The sequence below is a fragment of the Eleutherodactylus coqui genome, chromosome 4 (assembly GCF_035609145.1).
Source record: "Eleutherodactylus coqui strain aEleCoq1 chromosome 4, aEleCoq1.hap1, whole genome shotgun sequence".
NCBI lineage: Eukaryota > Metazoa > Chordata > Amphibia > Anura > Eleutherodactylidae > Eleutherodactylus > Eleutherodactylus coqui.
Window position 1 is genome coordinate 59,752,974 of NC_089840.1, and position 14,837 is coordinate 59,767,810.

Consider the following 14,837-nt stretch of genomic DNA (forward strand, 5'->3'; position numbering starts at 1 on the left):
AGCCGTGTGAGCCCGGCCTTACGGTAACAGTAAGTAAATAAGTGGAGACTCCTCATACCAGGCATTTATGGTAAAATGTTGTAGCTAATTTTTTTATATATTTTTTTTTTGTATACAATTTTCTTTAGGAATTTGAAGACCTTGATGAAATCATTGCTCGATTTGTCCAACCAATGGCTTCTTTTGCAAGAGATTTAATCAACCACAAATACTATCAAGACTGTAACGCTGGAGAAAAGAAGGTACATGTAGTTAATGTTAGGATGTGGTGAGCTTTCCTTAGGACTGAAATTCAGAAACCCCACTTTAAGAGGACTTGTCTTCTCTTCTGACATATATATATTTAAGGAAATACTTGTTTCCCATGAAACAACAAGTATAGTATGTAAGGCTGGAAAAAGATACATGCATCAATTCATTCTGCATTGTTGATCCACTATAGCAGTGTTCCCCCAACTCCAGTCCTCAGGGACCGCCAACAGGTCATGTTTTCAGGATTTCCTCAGTGTTGCACAGGTGATGTCATTATTGTCGGTGCCTCAGACATTGCCACAGGTGTTCTTACCATAGGATATCCTGAAAACATGACCTGTTGGTGGTCCCTGAGGATTGGAGTTGGGGACCCCGGCACTAAAGAACTCCCTTCTATCCTGATGTAGGAACCACCTTTCCTCTAGACATAGAGGATGGCCCCTTGTTACAGGCCTGGGTATAAGTAGATGATGGGAGAGATCTCTGTCTTGACCCCTGATTTATTACTACATAGTAGGTCGCTTCTCAGCCTCTTCTTCTTTTTTTTTTTTTTTCCCTGCACTAACTAACCCTAGTTTTAATAATCTCTGGAGCCTCGCATCTTAGAGGTGGGGTGTTCTGTTCCTCCGTTGTTCCTTCTCGACATTTTACGACTAAATTGACAGCTGCGTGTTAACCTTGGTGGGTCAGGGGTCTCACACTGTCCAGTCAGTGCTCAGTTCCAGACTGTAGCCACACCCATTTGACAAGGCACTGGTAGCACTCAGTTGTCAGTTTCATTCATACATTTTCAGGAGGATTAATGTAGGAACAGTACATGATAGAGATATAAAAAGAGATGCTCCTCGAATAGTTTTTATGGGGAGTAAAAGAATTTGCAAACAGATGGTCAGGGGATATGACAGGTCCTTTTTAATAAATATTCATTTCTGAATATTCTTGATTTTAAAGATAACCTTTCATATATTTTTTTTGTATGTGAACAGAAATTAGAAGAACTCCTAATAAAAACAAAGAAGGAAAAACCTACATTCATTCCATATTATATATCTGCCAGTAGAGAACTTCCAGGAAAATTTTTACTGGGATATCAGCCACGCGCTAAACCAAGGTAAGAGCGTGACATCTGTTGAGAACAGAGACCATTTGTTTCACCAGAAATGCAACAATTTAACATGGTCTTCCATCATTTTCTGGCATAGAGTGGAATATGTCACTGTAACACCTGAAGGTTTCCGATATCGGGGGCAAGTATTTCCTACAGTCAACGGACTTTTCAGATGGTTTAAAGACCACTACCAGGATCCTGTTCCAGGTAGGTTCTGTCCACAACTTGAATTAATAAGTCCATCTTTGTTTCTAATGTTTCTACTGACTTGCCTTTGAATTGGCTGTTGCTTAGTATTTAAAGAGGATTTCCAAGACTAAAATATTGATGACATATTGGTGTCTTCAATATCAGACCGGTCCACCATCTGGGACTCCAGGTGTTTGAAGTACACACATCTGCTGCAATGTGCTTCATTTTAATTGGAGTAAAGCTGCCTGTCCACGGGCGGGTTCGAATTGTGTTCCCCGTGGCGATAATCCGCTATGGAGAGCGCAGACCCCCTGTCCACGAGCTGGCAAATCGATGCTGCGATAGGCTGACCGGAGAATGGCGGCAAATCTGTCAGATAGGCTGACAGCGGAGAGCCGTCTGCCAGCTCCTGCTTCCGCGGCGAAGGGTACCGCAACGCTCGTGGACAGGCAGCCTAAGCTGCTCTCTGGCCATGTCAAACAGTGACTGTTGCGTCACATGCCCGAGAAAAGGTCCTTGCGCTTGCACGAGTGTGGCACCTCTTTAGAGAGCTGGTTGGTGGAGGTCTTAAGCAGTGGACCCCCACCAGTCTGATATTGATGACCTATCCGGAGAAAAAGGTCATCAATATCTTTTGTCTAGTAAAACCCCTTTAATAATTTAAAACCAGGGAACATGTATAGTAACTATGTTTTGTCTTTACCAGGTATTACTCCAAGCAGCAGCAGCAGAACAAGGACACCGGCCTCCATGAGTGCCACTCCTGCCAATATTAATCTCGCAGGCAAGTGCCTATATATATCTGGTTAACTGTGTTTCTCTCATTAGATGAAGGCAGTATTTTTATTTTCATGTATAATCTATTTCTGCAGATCTCACTCGTGCGGTCAATGCCCTGCCACAAAACATGACTTCACAGATGTTTAGTGCAATTGCTGCAGTCGCAGGACATGGGCAAAACCCTAATGCCACACCAGCCCAGTGGGCATCTAGCCAGTATGGCTATGGTGGAGGAAGTGGAGGTGGGAGCAGTGCATATCATGTAAGTATCTCTTCAGTCAAGCAATATTTTGACAAGAAAAGGAATTTTATTTTTTATACCCACTATTCCTGGCGTCATTGGTTAATCTGTGCGGAACTGTTGGCAGCGTTTGTTTTGTACTCCCTTTTTTAAAATTATTTTTTTACACAGGACTCCTATGGAAGATTGATTGGATGTGTGTCTGATCGCATGTGCATGATCGCATTTAGAAATTAACCATTAAGTACTACTTTATGCTTGAAAGCGCTGCGGAATAGGTTGGCGCTATACATATAATAAAGATTACTACTTTTTGCGTGATTTTGGAAGAATTTTAAGGCATTGGATTTTTCATTAGCTTTAATTTCTTGCCCGAACATTCCAATACGGTATGTGGTAAACATTACAATCGTTATCTTCTGTATGGCCTAATATCTTCTGCTTGTGCTTTAAGGTATTCACAACCCCAGCTCAGCAACCTGTGGCTACTCCTCTGATGACGCCAAGCTATTCCTACGCTACTCCTAGTCAGCCTATTGCTACACCACAGTACCATCAGCTGCCACCAAGTGCCACACCCACGCCAGCGCCTACTCCGCAATCCTCCCATTCACAAAGCAGTTCAAGCTCTCGGCACAGACAACAGTCTAAGTGAGTACAACATTTAAATAATTAAGGCTAGCGGGACATTTGTACAATATAGTTGTTGTAGGTCAAATGATTTATATATCTATTTCTCCTTCTTCGCTGTAAACCTGCATTAGTCAAGAATTCATCTTTATTTAGCAGGCAAAATTTAACATACTATCTTGTTGGGATTTAAAGGGAACCCGCCACCACAATTTCTACACCAACCGCCTCCCTGTCACGGCTCCTAACGGTACCATAACTTAGTTTATGGTGTTGTGGTGATGTGAGAGGTTCCTTTTTAAGTAGTAAAATTTTGGTGTTCTGTTCCATTTTTTTAAAAGGGATTTTTATTCTCATAAAATGGCATACTACTATGATGTACTATAATCAGTGAGGGTGCAACATTTTTGGGATGCACTGATTTTGAGAATGAAGGACCGCAATGCTGATCTAATACTGCGGCCTCTTTGCAGTCTTTCGTTGCACAGTGGTGCCCTGGTCACCCGCTGTGCAGAGGAACTGCAGCACAGATCCGATCAAACTAATTGGGCTGGCAGCAATTCCCTGCACAGCCAGGTGACCAAGCTTTGCTGTGCAGAGAAAAATAGGGAGGCTGGATTCACACGGGGCAGAAATCTCGCGGAATGTCCGCATCAGAAGCGCACGGAAATTCCATGAGATTTCCGCAGCTGAAGTCCTGAGATATTTGGCGTGGACTTTGAAAGTGGCTTATTCCTCATAGAGAAAGCCTGCAGCAAAAAACGGTGATACATTTGACATGCCGCAGCACGTCTGTTTCAGCGCGGCTTTGCTGCAGCAGACTGTCTGCAGCGAATTTTTGCAAATCTCGTCCACTTTGCTGCTTAGTCTCAGGCTTAAGATTGCAGATTGAATTTCCGCTCGGAAATTCCACCCCGTGTGAACCCAGCCTTCGGGTGCCACAGTACTAAACCAGTGCTGTACAACTTTCATTCTCGGGATTGGCGGTGGTACTAGAGGTTGGACCCCCACCGATCATAAAGTAATGGATTATTCTAGCGATATAACGTCACTTTGCAAGATGCTAAAAAAAACCTCTAAATGACTATGTAACAATAAAATTGACAGTTTATCATCTTTCAGGTGTGAACAATTTTATTTTGTAATTTGCTAAAAAGAGGGAAGGCTTTTTCTTTCAGTAATACAATTAATAATAATTATTCTTTTGTTTTATTCACTACCAGACCAAGCAGTCAAACGCCTATCGACTGGGGGAAAATGGCAGAGAAGTGGCTGCATGAAAAAGAGGCAGAAAGACGGAAACAGAAGCAGCGCTTAACTCCACGTCCTTCGCCAAGTCCCATGATTGAAAGTACGCCCATGTCAATTGCAGGAGATGCCACACCACTACTAGATGAAATGGACCGGTGAAATCCTTTACGTAAAAATGAACTTTTAACGACCAGGTGGAACAGTCATGATCCCCCCCGATCTTAACAAGCATATGTAATGCTCTAAAGCGAGCGTGTTTATGATATCTGGGCCAACATGTGCATCGTTGCACATGAAAAGATTGGACCCTCCCATGTGAAGCCTGTGTTTACTTGATCGGTGCTGAGGTAATCATGTCTCTAGCGCCAAGCCTTGATATCCTATTCTATGTGAGGGTATTCTTTCACCTCTAAAACAAAAAAAAGGTGGTAATTGCCTCATTAGGGTAACGAAACAAATTATCTGTAAGCTACCTGTTTTTATGAGCTATGTTTTAAACATAGAATGGGCTTCACTTTTTATTTAAAATTGCATATTCTGCCAAAGAATGCAATCTGGAGATCTGAAGCAAAGATCTCGCTACTCTCCTCCTGTATGTGCCGAACGACTGGAGGTGGTCTGTACAAACACTTGGAAATATAAGGGCTCATGGGCGATGTCTGTAAATAACGTAATCTGCCAGAGGTAGCTTTTCTGGGCTCCTCTGCCGAAGAGATGCTTTTCTCTCTAGCAACAAGAACAGGCTTCGTACAGTGACAAACTTTTATTCTTTGGTTGGAGACGTTTGGGTAAATGTATTTATTTTTTTCCTCTTTGCTCGGATTCCTCTACCCACCGCAGTAAGCGGCTAACAGTAAGTTTGCGGCTGTGTGCTTCACGCTCTTTTGCATACATATGTGATGAAACAGCATTTCCTTTAATCTTTGACATTGCAGTGTGAAGGTGTCTTGGAATTCTGCTGGCACCTATAGATGTTTTATTTTCTTTTTTTTTTTTTGCTGCAGGCAAATAAATGGTCTGAAACAAAAAAACGACTCCTTTTCCTGTCTCTTCGATTTATAGAATTTTGAGGCATTTTGATAATGGCAAAGCGTTTCATTAGATTTATGTGCATTTAGGTACTTAAGCTGGATATACACAGAAGTTTGCTGAATTTGAGGTCTGTATTGGGATCGGTCAACAAACATGTAGGCCTCCTAACAATTCCACCAATTGGGTAGATGATTGGGGAAAGGAATGCTGGATTTTGACATGCCTGATCTTTTATTATTACCCTTTTGAAATGAACATGCAAAATGGACATGTATATAGGGTATGTTCCTACTGGGCAGATCTGCTACGAAAAAAAACTATTGCAAAACTTCTGAAAATCCACACTAGCAAAAAACATCAATTTGGGAGGGAGGGTTGTTACAGATTTGGGTGTGGAAATGCTCTGCAAAAAGGGAAATCTGCAACAAAAAATTTGCATGCTGCGGATCTAAAATCACATGTCAATTTATGCTCCGATTTCATGTTTGTTTTCTGCGATGTGGATGAGATTCGTTTAAGTATTCTCCACTTCACCGCTACTGTAAATTCTGAAGATTTAAAACCTGTAGCAGCTGCGCGTGAGCGCTCGCGCAGAGGGGGTAGCGTGTGAAGCGGAGTGTGAACAAGTCTATCTTCACTACTTCCACAAGTAAATTGTAGATCCCCATTAGGATGAGCTCCATGCCTGGCAATGTCGTCTGGTGTGCTACTTGTGCAATGTATGCGGTCCTTGATCAGCCGATCGAGGGTGCATACTGTTGCGCAAGATGCGTGCACGTCGCACATTTAGAAGCCCAAATCCTGGATCTAAATGGGCAACTGGCAACACTGAGAGCCATTGACATCATGGAAAGGAGTTTGGTGCTCACTGAGCAGGCACTCGCTGGGGTAGAGGCGGGGGCGGATAGTAGTACGGAAGAGCAGGGGGAGCAGGCAAGAAGCTGGGTGACAGAAAGAACGAGGGATAGAGGGAAGAGAACCAGGGAGGCTAGTCCTGAACTGGCACAACCCAACAAGTTTGCAAAGTTGGCAGATGAGGGGGATGCCATTACAGAGCCAGCCAGCACTGCTGCAGCACGACATGCCCTCTGAACGCCAGGGGGATGACTGCTCCAGTGAGAAGGGGACGGGGAGCGTAGGGCAGGCTAGACAAGTCCTAGTGGTGGGGGACTCTATTAGGGGCTCAGATAGGGCAATCTGCCATAAAGACCAGGATCATCGAGCGGTGTGTTGTCTTCCTGGCGCTCGAGTTCGACACATCACGGATCGGATTGACAGATTACTGGGAGGGGCTGGTGAGGATCCAGCGGTCATGGTGCACGTTGGCACCAATGAGCAAATTAGAGGTCAATGGAGGGCCCTCAAAAATGATTTCAGGGACCTAGGGTCCAAGCTTAGGGCACGGTCCTCCAGGGTAGTTTTCTCGGAAATACTACCTGCACCTAAGGCCACAATAGAAAGGCAGCAGGATCTTAGGGAGGTAAACAAGTGGCTTCGAAGTTGGTGTAAGGAGGAGGGATTTAGGTTCCTGGAGAACTGGGCTGACTTTGCAGTCGGCTACAGGTTCTATCGTAGGGACGGGCTGCATCTTAATGGGGAGGGTGCAGCTGTGCTGGGGGAGAAGAGGGCTAGAAGGCTGGAGGAGTGTTTAAACTAGGGACGGGGGGGGGAGGGTAACATGAGAAATCGTGGGGTAGCCAGTGTAGCTAGTGACCTGGGTCAAAGAAATGGGAATGGGGGCCGAGCAGGGGGGGAGGTTAGTACAGTTAGAACTGTGAGGTGAGCCATTAGCACATATAGCAACAAAATGAATTTAAAGAACAAAAATAACGATATCAATTGTATGACCACAAATGCACGAAGTCTGACTGGTAAAGTGGGTGAGCTTGAAGCAAGAATGACTGATGAAAGTTATGATATAGTTGGAATAACGGAAACATGGCTTGATGATAAGTGCGATTGGGCGGCGAATTTACAGGGGTAAAATCTCTTCAGAAGAGACCAAAGGAACCAGAAAGGGGGAGGGGTATGTCTGTACGTTAAATCGAACTTAAATCCGAGACTATGGGAGGATATAGGTGAAGGAGACGAACAGGTGGAATCTCTGTGGGTAGAAATAAAGGGAGAAAAAAAATAACAAAATCTTGATAGGGGTTTTCTATAGACCACCAAAAGTAGCAGAAGAAATTGAAAACTTACTATTAAGGCAGATAGAAGAAGTGTCAAACCGCAACGAAGTAATAATGGGGGACTTTAATTATCCAAATATAATATGGGAAAATGAGACCTGCAAATCTCACAGGGGTGATTAAGTTCTTGAGAGTAATTAAAGATAATTATCTGAACCAACTGGTGCGGGAACCAACAAGAGGGAGGGCCACTCTGGACCTAGTACTAACTAACAAACCGGACCGAATAAAGGGGGTACAGGTTGAGGGGCACTTGGGGAACAGTGACCACAATATAATCAACTTCCAGCTGTCATTCAATAGGAAGCCTTATCAGGGAGTGACAAAAAAACTAAACTTTAGTAAAGCAAAATTTGATGAGCTTAGAACTACTAGCGATAACATTAATTGGGACAATATTCTCAAAAATATCAGTACAAAGGATAAATGGGAAACGTTTAAAAAGATCCTAATCGCCTCATGTGAGCAGTTCATTCCCTTTTTAAAAATAAAAGAATCTCAACTAAAAGGAAACCAATGGGCCTCTATAAGAGGGGCAATAAACGAAAAAAAGAAAGCGTTCAAACTACTAAAGCAACAAGGCAGCGAAGAAGCGCTAAAATCATACAGGGAAAAAAAATATGCAAAGAGAAAATCAAAATTGCCAAGGAGGAGGTGGAAAGACTGATCGCCAAAGAGAGCAAAAACATCCCGAAACTATTTTTCAACTATATTAACAGCAAAAGCATTTGCAGGGAGAGCACTGGCCCTTTAACAAATAATGCAGGAGAAATCATTGAAGATGATGGAGGGAAGGCAAATCTATTAAATAGTTTCTTTTCAAGCGTATTCACAAACGAAAAGGAAATGCCACACGAGATACAGGGGAATAAAATAAACCCCTCGCAAAATATGTCATACCTAACGCAAGAGGAGGTGCGGAAGCGACTAAAGAAGACTAAAATTGATAAATCGCCAGGCCCAGATGGAATATACCCAAGGGTACTAAGGGAACTAAGTGATGAGATAGGCCGCTATACCTAATATTTCTAGACACTATCAAGACCGGTGTTGTACCATTGGATTGGTGCATTGCCAACGTGGTTCCAATTTACAAAAAGGGGACCAAAAGTGAGCCTGGTAACTACAGGCCAGTAAGTCTCACTTCAGTAACGGGAAACATTTTCGAGGGGATTCTGAGAGACGACATCGATGAGTACCTCAAGGAGAGCAAGGGAATAACTCCTCACCAGCATGGATTCATGAAGGGTCGCTCATGTCAGACAAATCTGATCAGTTTCTACGATGAAGTAAGCTCTAAGCTGGACCAGGGAGAATCTATTGATCTCGTATATCTGGACTTCTCTAAAGCCTTTGACACCGTGCCACATAATAGGCTAATATACAAAATGAGACAGCTCGGATTGGGTGAAAACGTGTGTAATTTGGTAAAAAATTGGCTCAATGATAGAAAACAGAGGGTGGTAATAAATGGTTCATACTCTGATTGGGCCACAGTCACTAGTGGGGTGCCACAGGGTGCAGTATTGGGCCCCATTCTGTTCAATATATTTATCAACGACCTGATAGAGGGGCTGCACAGCAAAATATCAATATTTGCAGATGACACAAAATTATACACTATAATGCAATGGATGACAATGTGCGGCTACAAACGGACCTAGATAAGCTGGGGGCTTGGGCAGAAAAATGGCAAATGAAGTTCAATGTTGATAAATGTAAGGTTATGCAAATGGGCAGGAGAAACGGATGTCACCAATATACACTAAATGGGGTACTGCTAGGGAAAAGTGATATGGAAAAAGACCTGGGGGTACTAGTGGATTGTAGACTAAACTGGGGTAACCAATGCCAATGAGCTGCTGCAAAGGAAAATAAAGTTTTGGGATGCATTAAAAGAGGTATAGGGGCAAAGGACGAGAACATTATCCTTCCATTATATAAGGCACTAGTCAGGCCCCACATGGAATACTGCGTACAGTTCTGGTCACCGGTGCTCAGGAAAGATGTTACGGTATTGGAGGGGGTTCAAAGAAGAGCGACTAAGCTAGTACATGGAATGATGGGACTAGAATACCCAGAAAGGCTATCAAAATTGGGACTATTTACTCTAGAAAAAAAGGTTAGGGGCGACCAAATAACCATGTATAAGTACATGAGGGGACAATACAAGGATCTCTCCCAGGATCTGTTTATACCCAGGACTACGACGGTAACAAGAGGGCATCCGCTACGCTTAGAAGAATGCAGGTTTCATCACCAACATAGAAAAGGGTTCTTTACTGTTAGAGCAGTTAGACTGTGGAACTCTCTGCCTGAGGACGTAGTGATGGCAAAATCCATAGAGGAGTTTAAAAGGGGACTTGATGTCTTTCTGGAGAGGAAGGATATTATAGGCTATAAATCTAAGGTTATTTGTTAATCCGGGTTTACAGGCAGGTAGGAAGTATTAGGGGTTGATCCAGGGAACAGTCTGATTGCCATTAGGGAGTCAGGAAGGAATTTTTTCCCCAAAAGGGCTAATTGGCTTCTGCTCTTGGGGTTTTTTGCCTTCCTCTGGATCAACAAAACAGAAGGCTAAACAGGCTGGACTAGATGGACATTGTCTTCATTCAGCCTTACGAACTATGTTACGTGTGGATCGTCCGGTATGATTGGAGGCTATGACTTGAACATTATTTGCATACATTTTCCTAAATTGCTTATGTTGACTTAAACTATTATTTGCATAAATTTCCCGTAAGCTGCTTATGTTGCCTAGTGCGTTTGCTACAAGCGGTAATGTTATACACTGCGGTTTCGTGTATCTGACTTATTTTAGCTAAAGTATTTTGGGAATCAGGAAGTGGAGTGTTCCCCTTAATATTAGTTACAGTAAAAGTTTAGAGAACGGAGAGTTTTATTGTATATTTGAGGAAGTGGCTATATTGGGTATAAAAAGAATATATATATATATATATATATATATATATATATATATATATATATATGAGTAAGCAAACAGAGATGGAAAAATACTGTTATCTCTATAACACGGTAAGAAATGTATAGTATGCGTAACACTGTCTATTACAGGTCCACTATCCACTACATATGAAATGTATGTCCACTGTCACAGAAATATAGATTTTGCGTATATCCACTACAAAAGAATATCGTAATGGTTAAATGGGAAAATCCAGTCAATGAATTTCTGCCATGTTGTGCATATATTGGGAATATTGCTTTGAAGTCTTAGATCTCACTGTGTGATACAGCAATTCGTGAGGACCGCACCTTGGAACGAATGAAGACACACAATTCCCAGGAAGGTCTTCCCAGATCCTCTCCCAATCCACGTCAGCGGAGAGACGCTTGTGGAAGAAAAAAATGGACCCCCCATCATGACTGTGGGGGTAATGGCAATTAAAACACAACCAATTATGCGCTCTGACACTAAGTCTGGAGGATCAGGGTTTACTCACCCGCTTGAGGGGAGGGAAATCAGCTGGATGCTGAATGAACACTGCCCTTAAGTCCAGGATTGCCTTGTATACACAAAATATGCTGCATCCACGTCCAGGGTTTGGGTAACGAAGGTTCCAGCTTATTAGTACAAGATACAATGAAGGCAGGTCTCTGGCCTGTGGTATGATTGCAACGCGTTTTGGCTAACAACTGTAGCTCTATTCTAGTGCGCGCACAGAAAAAGTGAATAGCTATATATAGAGATCAACTTACATCAAAATGACCAGGAGATGTTCATCCACACTGGCCGCCGCCATGTCGGTGCCCCTGAATGACGTTTGCAGCGGGAGCGCTTGCATTCAAAGCCACGCTGCATGTTACTGATGCATACCGATATAAGGGAATATACAGAAAAAATATCAAAGAAAGCGGCCTTATACTTACCAATGTACTAATACAAAAGAGCAGGTAAAAAGCACATCCCTCCACATGCAGACAGCTAAATGGAGGAACAATTTGCACAGGTGCAAGGTACTAATGAACAGCCACTCAGATATGCCTTATCTATGTGCAAGAATAGTACGAATAGCCGTCCCCCTCAGTATAAGGCCGCCTGCAGATGAGCGGGTCGGATGCGGCGGCGAGGATTCTCGCCGCGGGACCCGACCCGAGCACCTGCAGGGACGAGCGTGTACTCACCCGCGCCCGGCGGCCCCGGCTCTTTCATGTGCCGGCTGCCGGGCAGCCGGCGGGTGAGTGACGTTTCTGTGCGGGGCTCTGCGAGCATTGCACAGAAATAGGACGTGCCGCGGTTTGTTTGCCGCGCGATATTTCACGTGGCCAAACCACGGCCGTCTGCATAGGATTGCGTTTGTTAACGCAATCCCATGCAGGCTTTGAGCGGCGGAAATCCTGCCGCGGGATTTCCGCCCATCTGCAGGCGGCCTAAGGTAGGTGTATGAGTGGTTGTTCATCAGTGCCTTGCAGTTGTGCAGTGGTTTCTCCATATAGCAGTCCGGCTGTCTGCACGTTTGGGGTGTGGTGCTTCTACCTGCCTTCTTGTATCGGTACATTGGTAAGTATATGGTCACTTTCGGTGGTCACTTTTTATTTAACAGCTTATTCCCACTGTATATTTCATAAATCTCTGATAGATGCACCTCTGGGTCTCCCTGCAACAAGCTTCCCTGTTCTGGGTCACCTCTGAAGCCAGTGGTGGAGGGTTACTGTTACAAGGAAAATTTGGTTAAAATTAAAAAAAATAATGGCCTATCTTGACAATAAACCATCAATATCTGGTCTGAGAAAGTCTACCGCTCAGGGTCCCCGCTGATCAGCTGCCTTAAAGGTGTTGCAGCCGGGCGAGGTTGTAGTACTCCGATACAGCATTCTGACAATGCCTAAACATGGAAGAGCCGGCAGCCCCTTCAATCAGCTGATCGGCAGGAGTCCCGAGATATAGGGCATCAATTTTTAAAGGCTGGATAACTCCTTTTCACAAAGAGATTGGTTTCAAAGCTGAAAAAAATTTTTAATCCTGGACATTTCTTATCACCAACTTGAATTTAGTGGAAAGTAACCACCAGAAAATCGACAATGGTTTGCTTGTGGTACGCGGCTCCTTATTTGACATTGTTGCTGCCCAAAAGCACCGTGGATTGCTTTCCGTAAAAAATGAGTACCTGCACCAGTAGTGTAACTTGAAGCTTCTGGGCCCCAATGCAAAACTTGTAATAGGTTCCCCCAACTATAATGCTTTATTCAGTTACACCCCAGACCTGCACTATAACAACTCCTAGCTGATTGTGCCATGCTCTACTATGCTTCTGATGTAAACCGATTGTGTGTGAACCACAACATGTGGTTGTAGCGTAGTGGCCTTCGTTCCCTACTGAACATATCTGGGACCTGCAACAATATTTTCTTTTCTGCAATAGCTGGCAAAAAAATCAACTAAAAGCCCACATTAACAGTACACTAGAGATGAGCGAGTATACTCGCTAAGGCACATTACTCGAGCGAGTAGTGCCTTAGCCGAGTATCTCCCCCCTCGTCTCTAAAGATTCGGGGGCCGGCGCGGGTGACAGGTGAGTTGCGGCGGGAAGAGAGGGGAGAGAGAGGGAGAGAGAGATCTCCGTTCCTCCCTGCCGGCCCCCGAATCTTTAGAGACGAGCGGGCAGATACTCGGCTAAGGCACTACTCGCTCATCTCTACAGTACACCTCATTGCTGATTGTAGTAAACAGTGTTCATAACCAGGTTGGTCTCCAGCATATGTATCATACTTGATTTAGCTATAATTATAGATAAATGGTAAGATTCATGTGGTCTGTGATGCAGTTTTTTTGTTTTTTTTTATAAGCCAAAACTAGGAGTGGATTAAGAAAAAGTAGTTGATTCAAGGCTGCATCAAAAGTGCCTCTTTGATGCAATCCTTAAAGCGACCCTTCAATTTGCACTAGAAAAATAAAACTTCCACAATACATGCAGAATAGCATACCTGGTGCCCAGCTTCTCAATGTTCCTGCCACAGTTTGGCCAAGTCCTCTTTCTATATGTAAAATGGCTGCCCGATTCTCAGACTACCCTACACACAGTGTGCTGCGGTAGTCTGAGACACACTTCCTTGCTCTCGAATGCATCAGCACTGTGTCCATCCTTTCTCTTGTCCCTCACCTAAAGCGTAAGGGGGAGTATCTCAGACTACTGTAGCACATTGTAAGGGTCGGGTAGTCTGAGAATCTTGTGGCAAGTTTACTTCATAAAAGGAACTGAGAACAGGATAAATGGCAGCAACAATGAAAAGGAGGTAACTTTTGTTATATACACTTATTGTCAAAAAAATAAAATAAAATCAAGCACCTCGAAGGAGATGTAATAGAATGAAACTCTGTGATTGTAATGTTGATATCAGTGATTACAATATCAGAGTAAAAGGAGAATTTATTGCTGAAAACTGACCCCTTGAAGCAAGGCTCTAGTACCCTGTTGTACCGCCTCTAGATTCGATACAAGATGTGATACGGGCGGCATGGAGGCTCTAGTACCCTGTTGTGCCGCCTTTAAATTCGATACAAGATGTGATACAGGTGGGCATGGAGGCTCTAGTACCCTGTTGTACCGCCTCTAGCTTGGATGGAAGATGTGATACGGGTGGGCATGGAGGCTATAGTACCCTGTTGTACCGCCTCTAGCTTGGATACAAGATGTCATACAGGCGGTCATGTACGCTCTAGTACCCTGTTGTACCGCCTCTAGCTTGGATACAAGATGGGATACGGTCAGGCATGGAGGTTCTAGTACCCTGCTGTACTGCCTCTAGCTTTAATACAAGCAGGCATGGAGGCTATAGAACCCTCTTGTACCGCCTCTAGCTTGGGTACAAGATGTGATACCGGCAGGCATAGAAGCATACAGTTTCATATCGCTCCACATTTGCTGTAACTGACCCTCTAGATCGTACAAACTGATAGGCTGTTAAGTTGGTGCCCCAAACGGTCCCATACGTATTTTATTGGCAATAAATCTAGCGACTAGGCAACCATGAACATTTGACAATGTTGTGGGGACATTCCTGTGATACCTTGCTGTGTGCGGTAGAGCATTATCCTGCTGGATGCCTCTTGGAAGCTGCCATGAGAGAAACACATGGGGCTACTGGATGTCATTGTCCCTCGTACCACTACTAGGGGTGACCGACTGTTGTATGTGATGGC

General features: G+C 43.8%; 1 protein-coding gene across 2 annotated transcripts in view; it reads left to right on the forward strand.

Moving 5' to 3' along the window:
• Window positions 1-5,488, forward strand: part of SUPT6H (SPT6 homolog, histone chaperone and transcription elongation factor) — a 41,765-nt gene extending 36,277 nt beyond the window's left edge. For both annotated transcript variants that reach the window (XM_066599549.1, XM_066599548.1), the window contains exons 31-37: window positions 129-242; window positions 1,239-1,363; window positions 1,455-1,567; window positions 2,259-2,336; window positions 2,425-2,594; window positions 3,028-3,224; window positions 4,427-5,488. In XM_066599549.1, the coding sequence (XP_066455646.1) occupies window positions 129-242; window positions 1,239-1,363; window positions 1,455-1,567; window positions 2,259-2,336; window positions 2,425-2,594; window positions 3,028-3,224; window positions 4,427-4,613 (984 nt within the window). In that variant the 3' untranslated portion in view covers window positions 4,614-5,488. The remainder of the gene's footprint in view (window positions 1-128; window positions 243-1,238; window positions 1,364-1,454; window positions 1,568-2,258; window positions 2,337-2,424; window positions 2,595-3,027; window positions 3,225-4,426) is intronic.
• Window positions 5,489-14,837: the final 9,349 nt, after the last annotated feature.